This window comes from Phalacrocorax aristotelis, chromosome 2, assembly GCF_949628215.1.
Source record: "Phalacrocorax aristotelis chromosome 2, bGulAri2.1, whole genome shotgun sequence".
Classification (NCBI taxonomy): Eukaryota; Metazoa; Chordata; class Aves; order Suliformes; family Phalacrocoracidae; genus Phalacrocorax; species Phalacrocorax aristotelis.
The window spans coordinates 165,915,581-165,934,679 of NC_134277.1; the positions used below are offsets into that span (position 1 = coordinate 165,915,581).

Here is a 19,099-nt window from a genome sequence, read left to right on the forward strand (position 1 = left end):
GCGCAGAGCACAGCAGGGGTCCTGCTTGCCCTCTGGGATTTCATTACAATAGCGACTACTCAAAAGGGAATTTTAAGACAGGGGAAGGAGCATCTGTTTCCAAGCAGAAGGCGTAAGTTGCTCATTACCGGTGTCTGTTGTGGAGGAATCTATCTTTGAACTGCAGCTGGGGCTGGAGCCACACATTCTTGAGCTTGACTCCGGGAGCAGTGATGAGTAAGCAGCATGTTGGGTCTTGTACAAGTCCTTCACAGAAGTAGGACTTGCCATGTCCATAATCTTAAGTCTGAGCCTTCCCCACAGCCAGGTTGGTGCTCTGGGTAGTTCCAGAGCAGCAGCGGGATATGTCCATCGCTGGGTATCTGCCCCATGATACAGGTCCTGAAATGGTCTATATAAGCACATCGCTTGCACAGTCCCTTGGAGAAGGAAGCCTTCAAGGTCATAGCTGCCCCACAGCTCCCTCGAGAAGAACATGAAAACTCAAGGACTCCCTCTTTTTTTATGGCAGATGTACGTTTTCCCTGCAACCTTGGCATGTCTGTACTGGCAGCACTGGACGCTGGTATGGGCAGCACTTTTGTGCTTGGGAAGGAAGCTCAGTAGGCAGCTGCCAGGATCCATGGCTGGTTGGCTTTGGTTTTGTGGCTGCCTTTCCAGTTGCAGGCATGCAGTCAGCTTCCTTTTTATTCATAGCTTTACATACACAATAAATAAAAGCTGTAATCAAAAATCATTAAATATTTTTTTTTCTCCTCCCCACCCTCAGGAGTGATAAATAGCTTTAACACCATCCTCATGGCTCCCTCCACTTTACATGCTGCAAGTAATGAGTTTCTCAGCAAAAAACTCTCCTGTGGTGAATGTTTTTTACCAGGTCTCACCGACTCTGGGGCCAGCTCAGCTCCACCCACAGACAGAAGCATCCGAAAACCTCCTTCCAAAGAGCTTTTTCTGTGATGTCTCAAAACACATTTTGCAGTCTCCTGGATTCTGCAGCAGTGTTTGGAAATGAGCTGCTGATGGAATTTCAGCCTGTTGGTGCTCAGATCTTCTCCCTGCGTCCTTGCATAAGATGGCAGCAGACAGAGGGCCTGAATGAAGTTTACCCAGGGGAAATCATCATCTTGTTTTTTCATCTACCACTTGCTTTTTCCTTCATTCTTACTCCAAATTATTTATGCGGAGCCTCATTTTAAACACATCCAATCCAAAACCTGGGTGGCGATTCTGAAGGAAGGAAGGCGTTAAGTCTGGAGCCATAGAGCTCACCCACTAAATGTGGACATCAGCCCCTTAATCGAGAAAAGAAAACTCTTTAGTAGGGTGTAGCAACAACAGCTTTCTTGCAAAGAGCTGCCACAATGCAAGGCAGGTGTGTTAGTGGGCTTTCCCAGGTTGTTACATGCACATTAATGAGCTAATCCTTGGGATGGACGGACACCCAGTTTTCAGACAGTCAGAGCAAATTCCAGAGGGGTTAAGTGGCTCTGTCAAGGGCCATGCGCCAAGCAACCATGGAGCTGTGAGTTCACCTCCAGGCCTCCTGGCTCACATCACGCTGCTGTTCCCCCAGAACAGGATCCCTTCTTTCCTCTTGCCATTCCCTTTTCCATATTCCTCCTGAGGAGGAGGCATTACCAATGGAGTTTTTTATTCCTTACAGAGCCCCATGAAATCTGTGACGAGGAAAGTCTTGGCCCTGTGGTTTGGAAAGAGACACCCGCTGGGGATGCTGCAGCTGTCCGGTGTCCTCGCAATGCTACCGGTAAGGTTGACGGCATGCCTTGGCCAGGGGCTGGCCCATCCTTGGGGTATCCTTCATCCCCTGCCTCCTAGATGAGGACAGCCAGGTTGTGAGAGGACAGGACAAGGAAATGGACTTCCCTCCCTTCACTCAGAGCTAAATTAACTGTCTCTGGGTTTCTGCCGTCCTTCACTGTTTTACAACAACTTCTTAGTTCATACTGAAGAATCTGAGGTGGTCGCCCATCCACTTACTGCCTAGTCCTGGGACAGCTTTGCAGTTAAGGGCTACTGTAGTATGTTCTCCCCTTTATCTACAAATAGCTCTGCAGAAGAAGGTAAGACTTAAATGAAGTCCTCTAGACTTGGGCATTTTATTTTCACTGCCCATAAAGGAAGCTAGTATCTGAAAGTAGGATATCTGAATTATATTGTCCACTCACACTTAGGTGCTTTCCCCTCTGTCTTAGAAACCACAGAATCTTTCTAAATTTATCCTCAGGTACTCAAGTTGATGGTCTGACCATGGTGGTGTGAATTCATAGTGTCTGGGCATCCAAGTGCTATCTGTTGTGACCACGGTCACATGTTCCCCAAGGGGTGGAAAGCAGCGCAGAGAAGGCTCCAGGAGATATGCTGGTGGCGGAGCTTGTCCTCAGCTGGATGTTCCTCACTCCCAGGCAGGAACAGAAATCGGGGCAGCAGTGTCAGTAATGAACATAAAGGTTTTATTTAGTTTGAGTGGGGTTGTCGGATACAGACAAACCCTGCAGCTCTCTTTGACTCACACAGCCTGGGACAGTCAGTGTCATCCCAAATGCTAGCCCAGAAGAAGGGTTGTATCCATAGCAACGTCACTGAATCATTTAGCAGTAGCAATGGGATTGTTGACCCAGCAAAGCCTGCTCCTCAGAGACTCTCCAAATGGCAGTGTAATTGCTTGGGCAAGGAGATCCCTCTCCCCTTCCTCCTCGCTGATATGTCTGTTCCTCTGCATCTCAAAGGCGTGTGGTTACCACTGCAAAACTCATTGTAGACTGAAGCTAAGGAAAGGCCTGGGGGAGGACTGCAAACAGCTTTCAGAGTTTTTCAGCTGATGTAAAGATGGTGCTGTTGGATATTTATTCTCTTTGAGACCGAGTAGGCAGCACAAGCCTCTCTGGCTGGTTTAGTTGCAAGTACCAGACCATGCCACCTGGGGAGGCTCGTGGGATTCCCTGAGCCAGGAATAAAGCTGCCCTCCAGGGCAGAAGAAACCTTCTTTCACCTTGACTAGTCATGTCTGATCTGTTAGGTTTTGTTTTAATTCCCAATTCCTTTTGCTGTCCTGTTCCTCAATAAGAAAAGGCAGAAGAAGACAATAAGAATAATCTCTCCTACGTACTTGCACGTGTTATCCAGGCATCTGCAGATGCCCCTGTTGCCCTTTGTGCTGGAAACTGTGCCCACATGATGCACTGACTACTTCTGGATGACCACCATGAGGGTGCTTGGCTTTTCATCCTGCTGTCTTTACTTCCATATTCATTTCTTTCCTCTTCCAGGGCTGATTCTTCGAAGATGCATTTTAGATGAAGAAGGGATAGCTTATTGGGAGCCTCCAACATACATCAAGTGTGTTTCTATTGATTACAGGAACATACAGATGATGGTAAGGCAGACCGACTTCTCAGCTCAGCAGGTTTGGGATCCCACCAAATGCTTGTTACACAGCTATAGTTACAAAAAAGAAGAAAAGCAGAATTTTCTTGTGAAAGGGAGATGCCAGCTCTGTCCTGCTTTTCTCTTACTCCTTTTGCCTGCTTAATTTGTGAGGCATGGGCACTCCACAGGCAAGGGATGGTTCCTCATTGAGTGTTATAATATCTAGCTTGGAGGAACCCAGGTCCTACCAGGTCTTTCATATTTCATTATCAGTAAGAATCACTGTGACTATATATTCAGAAGTTTAAATATGCTACTTATTTTTCATTAGTCTTAAATTCATTGTGGTGATGAATTTCTGCTGGTCTCCTGTGCCTTGCCTTAAAATGGCGTTACCTTTACGAGAACCACCCTTTCCTGTTCAGGACAAGACACAGTCTGTCCTAAAATAGTTCCAAATTGGTGATAAGAAAACAAGGTTTTGGGATAAAAATCTTCTGTTAGCTGGTCTTGGGTTACAAACGGAAAAATATCTGTGTAGTAGAATAATCTCTTCTGAACCTGTACATAACCTTTCCTTTGTGGGCATATAGAAAATTTCACTTCTACTCTCCTACCATTTTAAAAATATCACAACCTCTCAGGCTAGCAAAGGTTGTCAGATTCATCTAATCTTCACTCTGAATTACAAGGAAGGTCAAAAACCTTCCCCCAGCAATTCCTTCACTGAGCTCATTAACTTGACTTGGACTGTCCCTGAAGTGTTTGTCATTTCTTTCTCAGACCAGGGAACATCTTTCCAAAGCTCAGCGTGGGTTGATGGGAGATGGGCTGTCAGAAGTGCTCCAAAACCTTGTGGAAATCTCCCAGGATGGGACCAGCTACAGCGGAGACTTGCTGTCCACCATTGACGTACTCAGGAACATGACAGAGATCTTCCGTAGGGCTTACCATAGCCCAACTTCTGCGGACGTGCAGGTGAGCTGAGATGCATATCCTGGAGACCAAGGCTAGGTTTACAGGTGTGTGTGAATGCACAGGGCTCAGGGTTTGATTACCTCCTTTATAGCTGATACAATGCTGATGAGAAGCTGGAGTATTTTCTGCCCAAGTGAAAGTAGGGTAGGAAGGTAGGAAGGCAAGAGCATCTGTTTTTAACCAGTTTCTGACAGACATCTACTTAATCAGCTCTTGAAAATCTTTACTAATAGGTACAAGACATATTGCCAGTCCAATGCTTTATCAGATACAGCAGTCAAAGTGAGGCCTTTGGAAAAAGGCCTTACTGCAACCTGTTTTGCCATTAACATCCTTGGGGGCAGGGGCCTGTGAAACGCTGTGGGTTCCATCGGGAATAGGACCATGAGAACCCTCTTGGAGCATGGTTGATTCTTACATGTTCCCCGTGCATCACTGTGTCCTTCCTAGCTACATTTGGCTAACCACCTCATTTTTCCTCTTTTGTCTCCCTTCTCCAGAACTTTGTCCAGATCATCAGCAACCTTTTATCGGAGGAAAACCGGGAGAAATGGGAGGAAGCTCAGCTGGTATGAACCTTCAGCACCTTCCCTGAAACAAGACAGGCTTTCAGCATAGGTTTAAGGCATGACAAAGGGAATTTCCAAGTGCCTACATGACCTGCTAGCTCTTCGTAGCCATGATGCATTTTGTGCAACATGCACCTGTTTCAACCACAGACCACAAAATATCTCCATCCACCAATGCTGTTCTCCTTGGATAAATCCTTATGATGGAAGAGGCAGACAATCCAGACATGGTCAGCTGTGGTCAGGTTCAGAGCTGACTGCCAATCAGCTGATTCATGCAACTGGTCTCATGGGTGAGGTCGGCGCCAGGCTGAGTCATATTTATGGAGTAACTCAGTGAGCCACAGGGGCTCAGCACTAGGCTAGAGTCTCTTCATGAAGAACAGTGAAAAACTGGGGGTGAATACCAAATTTTGGACAGCTTTCAAAGGTCAGGCTGGGTTTGGAGTCGATAACCCTCCTGGCTTGCCGTAATTCCCCTCTTCTCATGCCAACATAAAGAAGTGGGATTACATGGGTTTGAGTTCCTGACTAAAAAGATGCATGACAGGCATGATTTTCATACTTCAGAGCTGGGCTCTGCTCAGCACGAGCTGAGCAAGGGTTCAGTTGTTATATTTTACGTTATTTCTCTCAATGTTGGGGATCCTGCTGAATAATTCTGTAGCTAAATCCTTGTGTATCAGGGGAAGGGGTTGTTTGTTTTTCTATCTCTATCTTATTTGCCCCTTGTCTCTTCTGCCCCGGTTGAACTCTCCGGGCCTGTGTGAGACCTATTCGTTGTCCCTTTCCCATTCTCTTGGTGAGCCCTTGGGTAGCTTGATCCTGTCATCTCACTACAGCCTTTGGGGATCACATCAGAGTTCTACCTCAGACCAGCAGCTCTGGTGGATGGGCCCATGTTAGTGCTCGTTCCTTCCATGTTTGCTCCTCATTATTGCATCTTGGAACAGAAACACCAGCTTGCCTTGGTCTCAGCTTGAAAAATAACCTGGACATGGAATATAACTGAGCCTTTGTGAGAGATCGGTCCTGTTGAAGGTACCCAGAGTTGTGGATCAGAACATGGCAGCTCCTTTTTGACCACCTGATGCTGCTACAGAATTTCTTGAAGAGGACTGGAAATACCAAACAATCAAGAAAAAAATCACCCAACAACAACAACAACAAAAAAACCAGTGTCCAGTTAAACTCACATCAAACAGGGAAGTCCTCTGGGAAGAACTCTTAACAGCAGGTGCTCGCACAATTGTTGGCAGTCCAGAACTTGAGACAGGGACCTGAATACAGTTCCTTCATGCAACAGGAACTCCACCAGGAGCTGAGCAGGCCTGTGAACCTGTTCTTCTCCTCATTTCTCCCTGAGAGCTGGTGGTTTCCCACTGCATTTGGAAGAGGATGATATGGTCTGGCTCCAGACAAGATAAAGGACCATCTGGACATGATCTTGGGCAACTAGCTCTAGATGGCCCTGCTTGAGCAAGGAGGTTGGACTAGATGACCTCGAAGGTCCCTTCCATACTCAACCATTCTGTGACTCTGTGAGTCTGTGACCAAATACTCAGTTTCAAACCTACAGGTGCATGTACATACTTCAGCACAGAAAAGAGGAGACTGTCAAGTTGTCATGACAACAGGGAAACCCTGTTGATCCCGTTAAAAACAGCTGCAGTTTACTCTCTGTGGCAATTTGTTCCCACTGGCTTTCCCTGTACAATCTGCTCTATGCACCTATAGATAGATACAGCCCAGCCTGCTGCCAGCATCGCTGTAACCTACATGAGGAATGGGACCACCATGGGGAGAATGTTTGCCCGGCGTTTTAGTGGGAACCAAGATGACAGCCCAATACCATGACTTTAGGGCACAGAAACCTTCATGGACTGGATGACAACAAAGATTTCAACAATCTCGGTCCAAACTTATGCCCGGCATTTCACAAGATTAACCAGTTCTTTTAAAACAAGGTCTTCGGCTCCCTGTCTGCTCATTAAAAGTAAACCCAACTTCATTGCAGTTTCACATCCCAGTACACTGTGTCCCCCCAGGAAGAGATATTCAAGAAAAATAAAAAACAAAACAACCCAGAAAAACATTCAGATAAAGGCTACCATTTTTTAAATGAGATTGTGTTGGCCATTATATGATAAAAGCCTGAAAGACAATGGCCAGCATAGCCTGGGTTTAGTTTGACCTTGTGATTTCAAACTGTAATAGAATATAAAAGCATACTGTTAAAACAGCTTCTGCACTCACTTCTCCTCTTTATGTGCACACTTGCTGTACTGTCAGGGCTTTTTTTATTGGCTCCTGATACGTTTTCAGTCTTACTAAGCTACCTTTGGATAGACAGAGACACACGCATGGCCACCGCTGTGCTCCTTGCCCATGTACTCGCTAGCTCAGCCTGCCTTTTGCCTCCATCCCACCCTGCTTGTCCCCAGATGTCCCTTCAGCTCTGCTCAGCCACCTCAGGACATCTGGATTATGATGAGAAACTGAAAATGCTCTGAAAGCAGTGGAAAAGGAAAAGAAGAGATGTAAGGAGCTGAATTGCTTTTCTTCAGCCTCTCGTGGTATTTGCTAAGCCCCTGTAGGCAAATGTACTTTGAGGAAAAGACAGGTAGTCAGCACAGCTCATTTCAGACGGATTATCTTTTATGAAATCTGTCACTGGAAAAGTAGTTATTGTTCAACAGCCTTGTGTTAGCCTGGCAAAATACAGGTAAAGAAGAATTATTGCAAATATTTTTATAATCGGGGAAACACCAGGAAAGAAAAAAGAGACAGAGAAACTCCAAGACAGCCTGGACCCAAGAAGCAGCAAACTGGTTATTTGGAGAGTGAGATCCTGCCAGCAAAACAGGACAAGGAGGGATGCAAAAATGACCTAAGGGCTGGACCACCTCTCCTATGAGGACAGGCTGAGAGAATTGAGGTTGTTCACCCCGGAGAAGAGAAGGCTGCAGGAGATTTTATTGCAGCCTTCCAGTACTTAAAGGGGGACTATAGAAAGGATGGGGACAATCTAGCAAGACCTATTGTGACAGGACAAGGTAAACTGGTTTTAAACTGAATGAGAGTAGATTTAGCCTGGCCATAAGGAAAATAATTTGTACTATGAGGGTGATGAAACCCTGGCCCATGTTGCCCAGAGAGGTGGTTGATGCCCCATCCCTACAGACACTCAAGGTCAGGTTGGATGGGGCTCTGAGCAACCTGATCTAGTTGAAGATGTCCCTGCTCACTCCAGGGGGACTTGGACTAGATGGCCTTTAAAGGTCCCTTCCAACCCAAACCATTCTGTGATTCTATGATTCTAAAACACAAAACCAGTTCATGATGCTTTTTCTGGATGGTAATGTGGTGTCTGAGGTTTGACATCAGACCATGGAGATCCTTTGCTGTGGCTGCTTTCAGTGGAGTAATAACAAAATTAACTATATGGTCATAACGTTTTGTTGGCTCCTCCTCAGTAGGTAACATATATATACAGCATCAGAAGTAGCCCAAATATGTTTCTTAGGCCAAGTATCACCAATACCTGAGTGTCAGGGAAGTCTGAGGCTTGGGAAAGGCTCTCAGAATTTGACAAAGGACAAAGCTTCAATATGACAACATGAACACATCTTCGCTCTCTGGCGTGATGTTTCTGGATGTGCAACTGCAAATGCCTCTGGCCTGTTGACAGCTAGGTTGGGCCAAATACTCTAGTCAATGGACTTGGAAGGAAAGCGGAGCAACATTAAATCATGGCTGCTGAGAGTCTGTCCTAGCGTGTTTCTCTTCTTGCATTAACTGCAGGAACAGGACCATAATGAATATCTGCAGTATCTTATCTGCTCCAGTTAGGGTTGTTGGTAGTAGAGGTAATACTAGGGAAGAAAAAGAGATGGACAGGTTATCTTCTGCTCCGAAGAGTCCCAGATATTTCCCTTTTCCTTTGAGATATTGTCCTCCACCCTAAGTTTTATCAGTCTGAATGCCATATTATTTCTTGCCCCTTTCTTTTTACTTTTTTAGGATTCCTTTTAGGATTTCTCAGTCCTCTTTCTTCACAGCTCCCTATATCCGTTATATCCAGCATATGCTTCCTGTACACGTGTGAGGACAGAAACCTTTGCCCTCAGAGAAACTCATGCTGTGCTCATTAGTATCTGTGCTACTAAATATTCTCCCCCTCTCCACAGATAGGGCCAAATGCCAAGGAGTTGTTCAGGCTTGTGGAGGATTTCATTGATGTCATCGGCTTTCGCATGAAAGATTTCCGGGATTCCTACCAAGTGACGGACAATCTGGGTGAGTTGATTTGCACTCCTTATGTTGGGTAGAGACCACAGGAAACTGTAATTTACTGTGCAATATGTATAACCTGGGCTGTGGGGAGGGAAGGGGGGAAGGCAGCAGGTGGTGGAATATAAAAAAGTCTGGGGAAAGACATGGATGATCATAAATATGGGGTGGCTTTTCTCCAAATAAATTAGGACTTCAGTGTGAAGAAGAGACATCCACGGAGAGATATGAGAGATATCTATAGAATCATGAATGGAGAACACATGAATTAGTTGCTTCCTCTTATTTTTTTAACACAAGAGCTGCACAGCAGCCAATGAAGTGATCAGGCAGCAACCAAACAGCAGGCAGTATTTGATTTATGCCGTATGCACAATCACAGCATGGAACTTGTTGCCAGATGATGTTGCAGAAGCCAAAAAGTACAGATGGGTTCATGACAGGATTAGGAAAGTGCACAAAGGAGAGGTCCATTGGTGGCTGTTAAAGTTGATGGTCTGGATAGAGCCACTAGCTGAGGAAGTCCTGCTGATTGCTGGAAGCTGGGAGGACAGACCGAGATGTCTTGCTCTGCTCTTTCTCACACTTCCAGAGACAGGACGCTCGAGTAGACTGACTTCTCTTCTGCCAGGTTTAGTGCAGGCAGGTCCTTTTCAGTGAAGAGAAGAATGAGCCCTAACAATTAGTGTCATCTTCCTTCATGTACAGACATTACCTGAAGGTACGATCACTCCTATAGATATCAAGGTCCAGCCTCACTCATTCTGCTGTCTGATTTCCCACTATTGCCTGCAATGGGTTTTTCAGCACATGTGAATTTATTAAGGCTGATTTTGTTTATGGGTTTTATTTCTTGCTTCCCTCTAGTCCTTGGCATTCACAAACTGCCTGCAAATGCAGCAACTGACATCACCTTCCCCATGAAAGGCTGGAGGGGCATGGTGGACTGGGCCAAGAACTCAGAGGACAAGGTCACTGTCTCCAAGAGCATCTTGTCTTCGGGGCTGACAGGTAAATAGCACAGCCAGAGTACTCCAGAATAAATTTTTTCATCATTTTCTAAGAGGCATTCCTTCCATTTGGCTGGTCTTCAAATTCTCCTTCCAGCGGAGCTGGATTTGCTTGCAAAACCTAGGTCCCCAAAAGGATTGCTGGGTGCAAATAAGGTTTTCTTACACGGCCTGACCAAAAGCCAAATCTAAACTCCTTGCAAAAGTTCAGGGGCAGATTTAGTGCCTGGATGGGAATGTATATCTTCTTCTAAATAAGCAGCATATTTAGAAAACAGCAGGAGTTGTCAGAAAAGCTCAGGGCAACTCTTCACTGATGATTCCTTCTTCCAATGCTTCTGAACCTGGGAAAAAGTGAACTCTTGGGTCACTGTTTTTGATGCTTGTGGGTGCTGAGGTGAGTCTGCAATCCTCTGCAGGGCATTTTGGGTCCTGAAATGAGTTTCTCATGCCTTCTTATTTATGCTGGGTTGCCATTAGGGGTAGGGAATGGTGGTTGTCACTGTGGTTATCATATAGGTATGGTTAACCAGTACAAGAAAGGCAAGTGCATTAGGGGGATGATTCTGCCACCTGTCACCATGGCCATGTAGGCAAACAATGCTGTAGACATCCTCCAAGACTGGATCCAGGCCTGAGAGGTCCATGCAAGGGTAAGTAGCTGGGGGTCAGCAGGTCAGGCTGAGCAAACAATGGGTCTGGATCTGCTGCATGGACAAACTTTGCTAGATTGTGGGTTTATGGCAGTTGTGTGAAATTTTCTGCCCTCAGAAATGAAATGTATAGACATATATCACTGAGGTCACTGGCTCCACATCAGGGCATGCAGATGAGCCACAGTGTGGAGGCAGGAGCGTTGGGTATACCAGCCAAGCTGGCCTTACTGCCAGATCTGAAAGGAAGCCTGAAGGGTTCTGGGATGCTCTGCTGGAGCATCCAGCCTTTACTTGGATGCAAATCCCAGGAACCAACACGCTTAAGGTGCCCATCTCCTGGCAGAGAGCTTTAGCATTTGGCAGGACTGAGCCTTGGGTTTCCAAAAGCAGGACCTTAAGCTGGGCCTATGTCTGGAGTGGTAGGTTTTCCTTATGGACGCCCTGGTGATGTGTGTGGCACTAGTGGCTTTGAGAAAGCAAGCTGCTGGCTGCTGCATCAGGCTGTGCAGCCTCCTTGGGACCGAGGCTGGAGAATGTGAGTCGTTGCTGTCAGAAGACCTTTGGCCTCTTCTTGCCATATCAGGACCTCTCGTCATGGGCTTCTCTACTGGGGATGGAAACAACACAGCCATCATTTCTACCTGGGGAATCTGAGGCCAACAACAGTTAAGCGACATGCCCAAGGGTAAACAGTGAGTCATTGGCAGACCAAGGCGCTGTGTTTTGCTGTGCCTTGAAGACAGCATTATCTTCCTGGAAGAAGTTGGAGCACATTGGCAGGGTCATTATAGCTTGTTTGAGGAGGTTGTACAGCCTTCAGCTTTGGAAACTTTTAATCACTTGTTGGACAAACTTCTGGCACCAGATGTAGGCAGAGCTCTCGGGCTGAGGGTTGTCCTAGGAGGTCTCATCCACTTCGCCATGGGTCTGTTGTCCAGATTTTACAGATGTTGCAGGCATCTTCACACAGAGCTGTTATAGGGCCCCAAGCAGTAGTCACTGTGGTGATGTCTAGCCCAGAGAATCAATTTCCCATCAGTCCTCACCTCTCCATGGTGTCCAGTTTCACCCAAGGCTCTACTGCCGCTGTCTTGTTCAGCATCCCATGCTGGTAGTATCTTTTTGAAGGTTTACTCGGTGATTAACAGTGGAGATGCACCTCTGTCAGTTTTAATCCTCACCTTTTCTTAGCCACAGCGAATAAGGGCATCTATCCTGAGCGAAATGGTGGAAACAGGCAGCTTAGTGAGTCCAAAACTAGACCCCCTCACTGCTGGGAACTGACTTTGAACAGTTGATTCCAGTGGCCCAGCACTAATTTATATAGTTGGATGATGTGTTTCTCAGGCTGCGGGCTGCGTAAATACTGCTGGTGAGTGAACATCGCTGGGGAGATGTTACATGACCAAAATGCATTACTTTTTCAGCTTAGTAGCGTGTCAGAGGATTTCTTTTTTGTACACTAGGACTGATGGGAACCTGCATGATTAAAGATCTGTCCCAGACCAAGGTAGACAAGATTCCACCTCTATTACAACCAAGATTCTTTGCCTTCCTGGGAGGGTGCAGTGATAACCCAGCCTGTGGGGCTTAGGGTTTTGCTTGCTCACGGTCTCACAGGAGCACACATTGCTTCTGTAAATGCCCTACTGCATCCTCTGAGCACAAAGAGCAAAAACTCTCTTTGAGGGCTGCAGGATCCTTGTTTGCATAGGGATTCATAGGAAAGGCCAAAAGACTGTGCCAGCTTTCCTAAAGAAGCAAGGCTTATGCAACTGCTGTGCAAGCTTGTCTGTCAGTCTCTCCTAGTTATGTTTTCACCAGCTATCTTGCTCAAGCCCGGTTTGACAAAGAGGCAGACAGACATGCAGAGTTGTGTCTGCCCTGCACTGATGGAGCGGGCACACTGTAAGTTCACCCTCAATATGAGACATCAGAGAAGCTCCACCTCAGGGTGCCTCGCTAGGCTTCCTCAGCAGTGCTTTTCACCCAGCCGCTTGCTTTTTCTCCCCCTGAAAATTCAGCTGCAGGGCTGCCTTTATCGCTTGTGCTTTTTCTGGGGAAAGCCTTGTGTTTTGCAGCTGGATGCTAGGAGTTGGAGGAGGAGGAGGAGGTCAAGCGACATGCCCAGAGGTCACACAGATGATTCCAAGGCTTATCTGAGACTGTGGCCTCCGTGGCCTCCCAGGCAGCGCACAAGTTGTGGGGTCAGACCAGATGCAGTGGGACATGTCCCCTTCTTGGCTGCCCTTGTCGGCCCCAGTGCAGCTCTTCCATTTGATGGCTCAATAGCTGTGGACGTGTCCAAATGCCTGTGGGTGTCTGAAAGAGACCTTTCCACCCTGCAGATTTGCCCGCTGTGGTGCTGTCAGAGGGATTAGTGGGATTTCTGAATGGGAGAGCGCCAGGCCGGTCATTCAGGATGAGTGAGCCTTGAGTGAGGGCAGACACCTGGGGCACTGGGTCACCTCAAAGGTGTTGAGCCCTTCCTTGGGACTGATGGAGACCTGGTATGGTGACAGCAGGCACAGCATTCCACCACAGCGATGCTGGTATTGGCCATACCCCAACAGAGAACCCCTCCATGTGAGGTCCAAATCTGCACCTGGGTGTCCCATAGGGACAGCTGACATCCCGATTGTCTCAGTGCTGTTGTCTTCTTCTCTTTACTTTGGTGTTCTGCAGAGACAGACGATTCTTCCGTCTTCGTGGTGGGGACTGTGCTGTACCGGAACGTCGGCAACGTCCTCTCCCTTCAGAGGTAAGAGGGGCTGCCTTGGGAGGGCGAGAAGTTAGGAAATCACCAGGATTTCTTACTGATCTCTCTGGCTGCAGAGCCCTGGTCTTCCAGGGAAATAGCAAAGGTCACTGGGTGTGACAAGACAGACTTTGACTTGGCAGTGCAAGTATTTTGACCCCCATTGACTGATGGTGCATGTTCAGGTGGGGCTAGGCTCATGCATCACAGACATCACTTGCTGGAGGAAGGTTCTCTCCATCCACGTGCAGCGCCGTGCACCCCAGATATGAAGGGGGGCACAGTGCTGTTGCCACTGCCACATCCCTGCCTGCCAGCTGCCCTCCAGGAATGGATTCTCACACTGTCCTCCTCATCCCAAGGGGCTTTGGGGGGCTTGACAGATGGGGGATGCTCAGCTGCCCTGATCCTCCCAAGCTACTGGAGAGCTGCCAGCCATGCTGAGCCCTCCAAGAACATCACGGCAAAAGACAGGCTTAGGGAGAGGAGAGGAGTGTAGCAGCACACCTGGCTGCACATGTCTACCATGTTCCCTGCTGCTGCAAACCGCCGCAGGCACCAAAGCTTTTGTGTTCAGCACTCCCTTCCTTTTCTTCTCTCCTCTCCCTTTCTCGCTATCTTGTTCTTTTTTTTCCGAGGCTGGTACTGAGGCAGTAAATTAAGCATCCTAAGGCACCTTCTAAATCTGTTCTGCACTGATTAGCATGAGCCCATTTACCATAAACACCAGGGCATCTCTCCTCACCGATAATCATTTAAATACCTACAGATTTAGCACTGGCAATAGCAAAAGAGCTCCAAGTGAGTGCAGAGAGGAATTAGCAAGCCAGCCAACTGTATTCCATAATATCTTCCTTTACAGCACTGGGAATTAGATCAGAAGGGCAATAAACATCATTGGCTCAAATGATCCAGCGGTATTTCAGCTTTCTCTGGCCAAGCAGTGAATGAGCTCTGATAACCAGCAGCTGCTGCAGCCACAGCCTCTGAACAGCTTTCCCATGGGAGATCTGATTCCTTAATTAAAGGACAGTCCCTTTTTAAAAAGATCCAGAGTCCTGAATCACCTGTGGAGAGTCAAAGGAAAAAAAAAAGAAAAAAAGAGGTAAAAGAAGCAGCAGCAGAACAGTACCTCTTACTTCACCACTGTGCAAATGGACACAGCAAAAGGCAAATGTCTTTAAATAACCATGTAGCTGTATAGCACCTGATTATGGGGTAAAAATATTTCTGACTGCAGAGGAGAGCAGCTATTCCTGGGTACACATGAGCAATAAGGACCCAGATCCTGGGTTTGACCACAGTGATTCAATGCAGAGTGATTTTTCCCTAGAAGAAAAAAAAAAATGTAGATTTAACTCAGCAAACAGCACCAGCTGAGCTGTTCTTAATTGTCCCAATTTACCTCCCCCAAGCAGCAATTCCTTATCTGAAGCACACATTGGTCTGTCCCCTCGGATCCAGAGAGCTCTGTGGTTCTTTGCAGCTGTGACAATTGAGATGGGATACATGTGATGCCTGATTTTGCAAGCCAGGGAGGGGAATGGTGCTTGGTCCCTGCTGAGCACTGCTACAGAGGATGTGTGCAGCAGTTGGAGAGTCAACAACCCGGCACCTGACAGACCCGTGTACCAAACAGCAAGTTTACAGCTGTTTCCACGCTCTTTACGGCCACGCAGTAGCCCTCTGAGCTCGTCTGACCTCCTGTCCAAGCCAAACCTTAATGTGTTTTGTTTTCTTCCCAGAAGCTGTGTTGCAGCATGCTTTTACGAAAGACAACTCATCATCTTCCTGAAAGACTCCCTGTCATGCTGTGTCCCTCACCTCCCCAGCAAGCCGCTCAGATGCTTAATTACCTTCTCTGCTAGGAGACTGTCTGTTATTTTAAGGCTGAATTTGTCTGACTTTCACTTCCAGGCACTGGGCCTTTGGGTGGGCGACTGAAAAATCCCCCAGATGAAAGGAACTGTCAGACAAGCCTTAAACAGAAGTCTTTTGTCTGGTTTTCTAGCACCTGGATCAATTTTGTGTCTCTCCTTTGAACTCTCTCCACTGTTTCTTCATCTTGAAGTGGAATTGAACCCAACTGTACAGTGGCATCTTGTCAAGGAGGGGTGCAGAGGGAAGATGACTCCTTCATCTCCTTGTTCCTGCACAGGATCACTTCTGTCCTTTCTGTCACAACTCTTTGCACTGAAGTCAATCTCCCGGGGTATGTTTTGGGTCAGAGCTCCCCGGAGCAGAGCCTATAGCTCTGCATGCAGACCTCGCGCTCTCCAAGCTCAGATGCTTTTTCTGACTCTGGGATGGCCCTGGCGTAGCTTCTGGCTGGGTTGTGACTATTAAGCACCAAGGCCATTAAGCAACCTTCACAGCCTGCACACAAGTAACCTCTGTGTGCTAATGACTTGCCATGCTGAAAAATCAAATGCTTATTCTGCTTTTGTTTACTGCATCAATCCTCACGTGGTCTGCAGCTTTCAAAAAGATGTTTCTCTGTCATCTAGGTTGCTCGTGCAAATATTCAGCAGCACTGAACCAAGAACTGACCCTTGCAGACCCAGCTACTAATGAAGACATGCGCTGGTGTTTAACTTTCAGCAGCTGCCATTTTTAGCTTGTCTACAGCTGCCTACATTTCAAAGCTTAGAGCTGATATTTACTCCCATTGACTTCCCCCTTTACTCTTCCTTTGTAGACTGATGTTTCTGTTTTACTGCGGTTTTTTTTTTTTTCTTTTTCTTTTTGGAAAATGTGTTTTGTTTTTTCTTTACCCTGTTAAAACAACGTTGTTGTTCCCTTTGGTGCTGGTGGAATAGCGGCTTACGCATCCATGGATGATCCCAAGATTTTTTGGTTTTGGGTTTTTTTATTAACCCACTTGCTGTTAAACAAGGGCAAATATTTTTCCATGTAATTCTTTTGTAAATGGAAGATAAGACACAGAAAAAAAGGGGAAAGATTTTGCCAGTGCCTGTAGATTTAGTGGAGATTTGGATAGGGAAAGATTTCCCCTGCCCATCGATGCTGAAAGGGCTGGGAACAGCCTAATGCTGGGCTACCACTCTACTACCGATACCTTCATGGTAAACTTAGAGGGGCAGCATTTCAACCCCTGGTTGTAGGGACCTTTTGCTTGTTTAAACACCCAAGTCTTTTCCTGCTGCAGAAACACCAGGAACCCTTGGTGTATTTAGCTGTCCAGTGTCCAGGGAAGTGCCTAGAAAGGGTTTGGCTTTCTGGGGAGCAGAAGCACAGGTATGGGAGATATCACCTCCCTAATTGCCTCTCCCGACAGTCAAATCTCTTAGGGCTGCCAGGTATATTAGAGTATTTGTCTGAGAACAGACATTTAGATGTCCACATGAAGCATTTGGCCTATTTCCATTTGTTTTGAATGCTTAGAGGATGGAGATACACATCAATGCCTCTAGTAGTGAACTGAACAGGATCACGTGCCACCCCATGGATATGCTGTTAAAGTTCACCATGCCCCTGCCCAACACTTACTGCAGTGCAGATTAAGCCAGACTTTGAGACAAAAAACAGGGGGTTTCTTTTGAAAGGACATGGAATGAGCTCTATTTCCTCATGCCAGGGACAGAAAATGGGTCCAGGACCATTTTATTACTAGGATAAATACAGCCTTTAAGTCCGGTTTCTGTAGGGGTCTATGTGGTTCATAAAATATTCTGATTCCTGGAGGAATAAAAGTAGAGTCGCTGTGAGGGGAGCTCAAAGGGCAGAGGATGGGGTTAATCAGCAGCAAATGCATTTGATGGTATTTTAAAATATTGGGACCAATTCCTTCTGCACTATGTACACTAAACCTTGTACCACCAGTGAGGAATGCAGTAGGACTCACTGCTCTTCTCCCTCAGCTCCCTTTAAAGCATCTCTTTCCCCTCTTCTTCCCAGGAACAGCACTGTTCTGAACTCCAAAGTCATCTCTGTGACTGTGAAGCCATTTCCCCGGTCTCTCCTCACCCCCTTGGAGATTGAATTCTCCCATCTGTACAATGTAAGTCTTTCCTGGGAACCTGCACCATCCTACAGCTGTGTTTGTTTCTACATAGCAGGAATGTGTTGGTGCAAAGGAGGTGGTTTTGCTGGGCTCCTGAGCTCTCTTTGCCAAAGCAGGACCCTTCAATCTCCCCCACCGCACTCGACTGCCACCCTGAGACTGGGCTGGTGTTGGTGTCCTCTTGTTGCTCACTGGCAAGGATGAACTATATGGGTCAACCTTGTAAACCTTGCTTGCTCTATGCTCCTTGCCTGGGCATTGCCAATGCAGAAGGAGGGTGACAGCACTGCTTGCACAGGGGACACGGGCATAATTGTCCCAGTTCATACCATTTCACTGTGGGCATGATCGTGGGAGAGGAACTGTGCGCCCATTAAAAAAATGGGCTATAACAATGATCTTCCTTGAGGAGGAAAAAAGGGAGGGGAAAGTTATTTTCATTAATGCTTGCAATGTTCTTTGCAGTCCTCAGATACCAATGGAGATTGAATATTACTGTTGCTATCAGTGCTTTAAAAGGCAGTCAGACACCCTCCGGGTTCCCCTGCTGAACTCTAAGCAGATATATGTGATGTGAATTTACATGTCTCAAGGCCTGTTCTTGTTGTGGGTTTCAAATGTCCTCCTGAGGCTATGCAACATGAATATTAGATCCATCATGTCTTTGCTTTGGACTTTCCGGGAAGGATTTTCCAAAGTGGTCTGAGACAGCTGCAGCTGGAGTCAGTGGTAAACCTCTTCCATGGGGCTTTGAACACTCCTGACCACCTCTTGCAAGGCTGTGGCTCTTCCGAGGACTGTGTCCCACAAAAACACATGCTGTATTTGATCCACTTTCCAGGAGAGAGCAGCAAAAGAATTCTGTGTGAGAGGAGGAAGAAGGAGGAACATCAGTGGGTTGAGTCAGGAAACATGCAGAGTCGAATCCTTCTGCAGTGGTGTTGATGCAGAACAAACGGAGGCCCATTTTATTCTTGCCTTTCAAGCCAAGGGTGAAAGAAGCTATTCCAGGGGCTCAGATCTGCGATTGCCCATCTTGAGTATCACAGACTTAGAGTAGTGGAAACTGTTCTACAGGACCTGCATATTTCATTCTAGCTGCTCCAAATACTCCATAAACAGCACGGCACTGATTTGTTTCATTTTTTCCTTTCTTCTCTCCTGGCAGGGAACCACCAACCAGACTTGCATCCTGTGGGATGAGAACGATGGGTGAGTTCTGTGTGTTTCTCTTTACTCCCATGGGTCCATTTGTTTTGCGGGGTGAAATCATCACAAATTTAGCAATGATGTGTAAGTCTGTAGCAGCCACTTGGTCTCTCTAATTAGTTTTTTCTTACATTCACCTTCACGGCTGACAAAGTCCTTCACCCCGGTGGGGAGTTCTCCTTCCTTTATGCGGATGCATCCTTTCTTACTGT

The 19,099-nt window shown here is 46.8% G+C and overlaps 1 protein-coding gene across 4 annotated transcripts in view; it reads left to right on the forward strand.

Annotated features, from left to right (window-relative positions):
* The window catches only part of ADGRB1 (adhesion G protein-coupled receptor B1), a 286,873-nt gene that overhangs the window by 147,465 nt on the left and 120,309 nt on the right, over positions 1–19,099 (forward strand). For all 4 annotated transcript variants that reach the window (XM_075085936.1, XM_075085937.1, XM_075085938.1 and 1 more), the window contains exons 9-17: positions 1,667–1,768; positions 3,291–3,397; positions 4,174–4,368; positions 4,869–4,937; positions 9,128–9,236; positions 10,098–10,241; positions 13,582–13,657; positions 17,573–17,675; positions 18,847–18,890. In XM_075085936.1, coding sequence (XP_074942037.1) covers positions 1,667–1,768; positions 3,291–3,397; positions 4,174–4,368; positions 4,869–4,937; positions 9,128–9,236; positions 10,098–10,241; positions 13,582–13,657; positions 17,573–17,675; positions 18,847–18,890 — 949 coding nt within the window. The remainder of the gene's footprint in view (positions 1–1,666; positions 1,769–3,290; positions 3,398–4,173; positions 4,369–4,868; positions 4,938–9,127; positions 9,237–10,097; positions 10,242–13,581; positions 13,658–17,572; positions 17,676–18,846; positions 18,891–19,099) is intronic.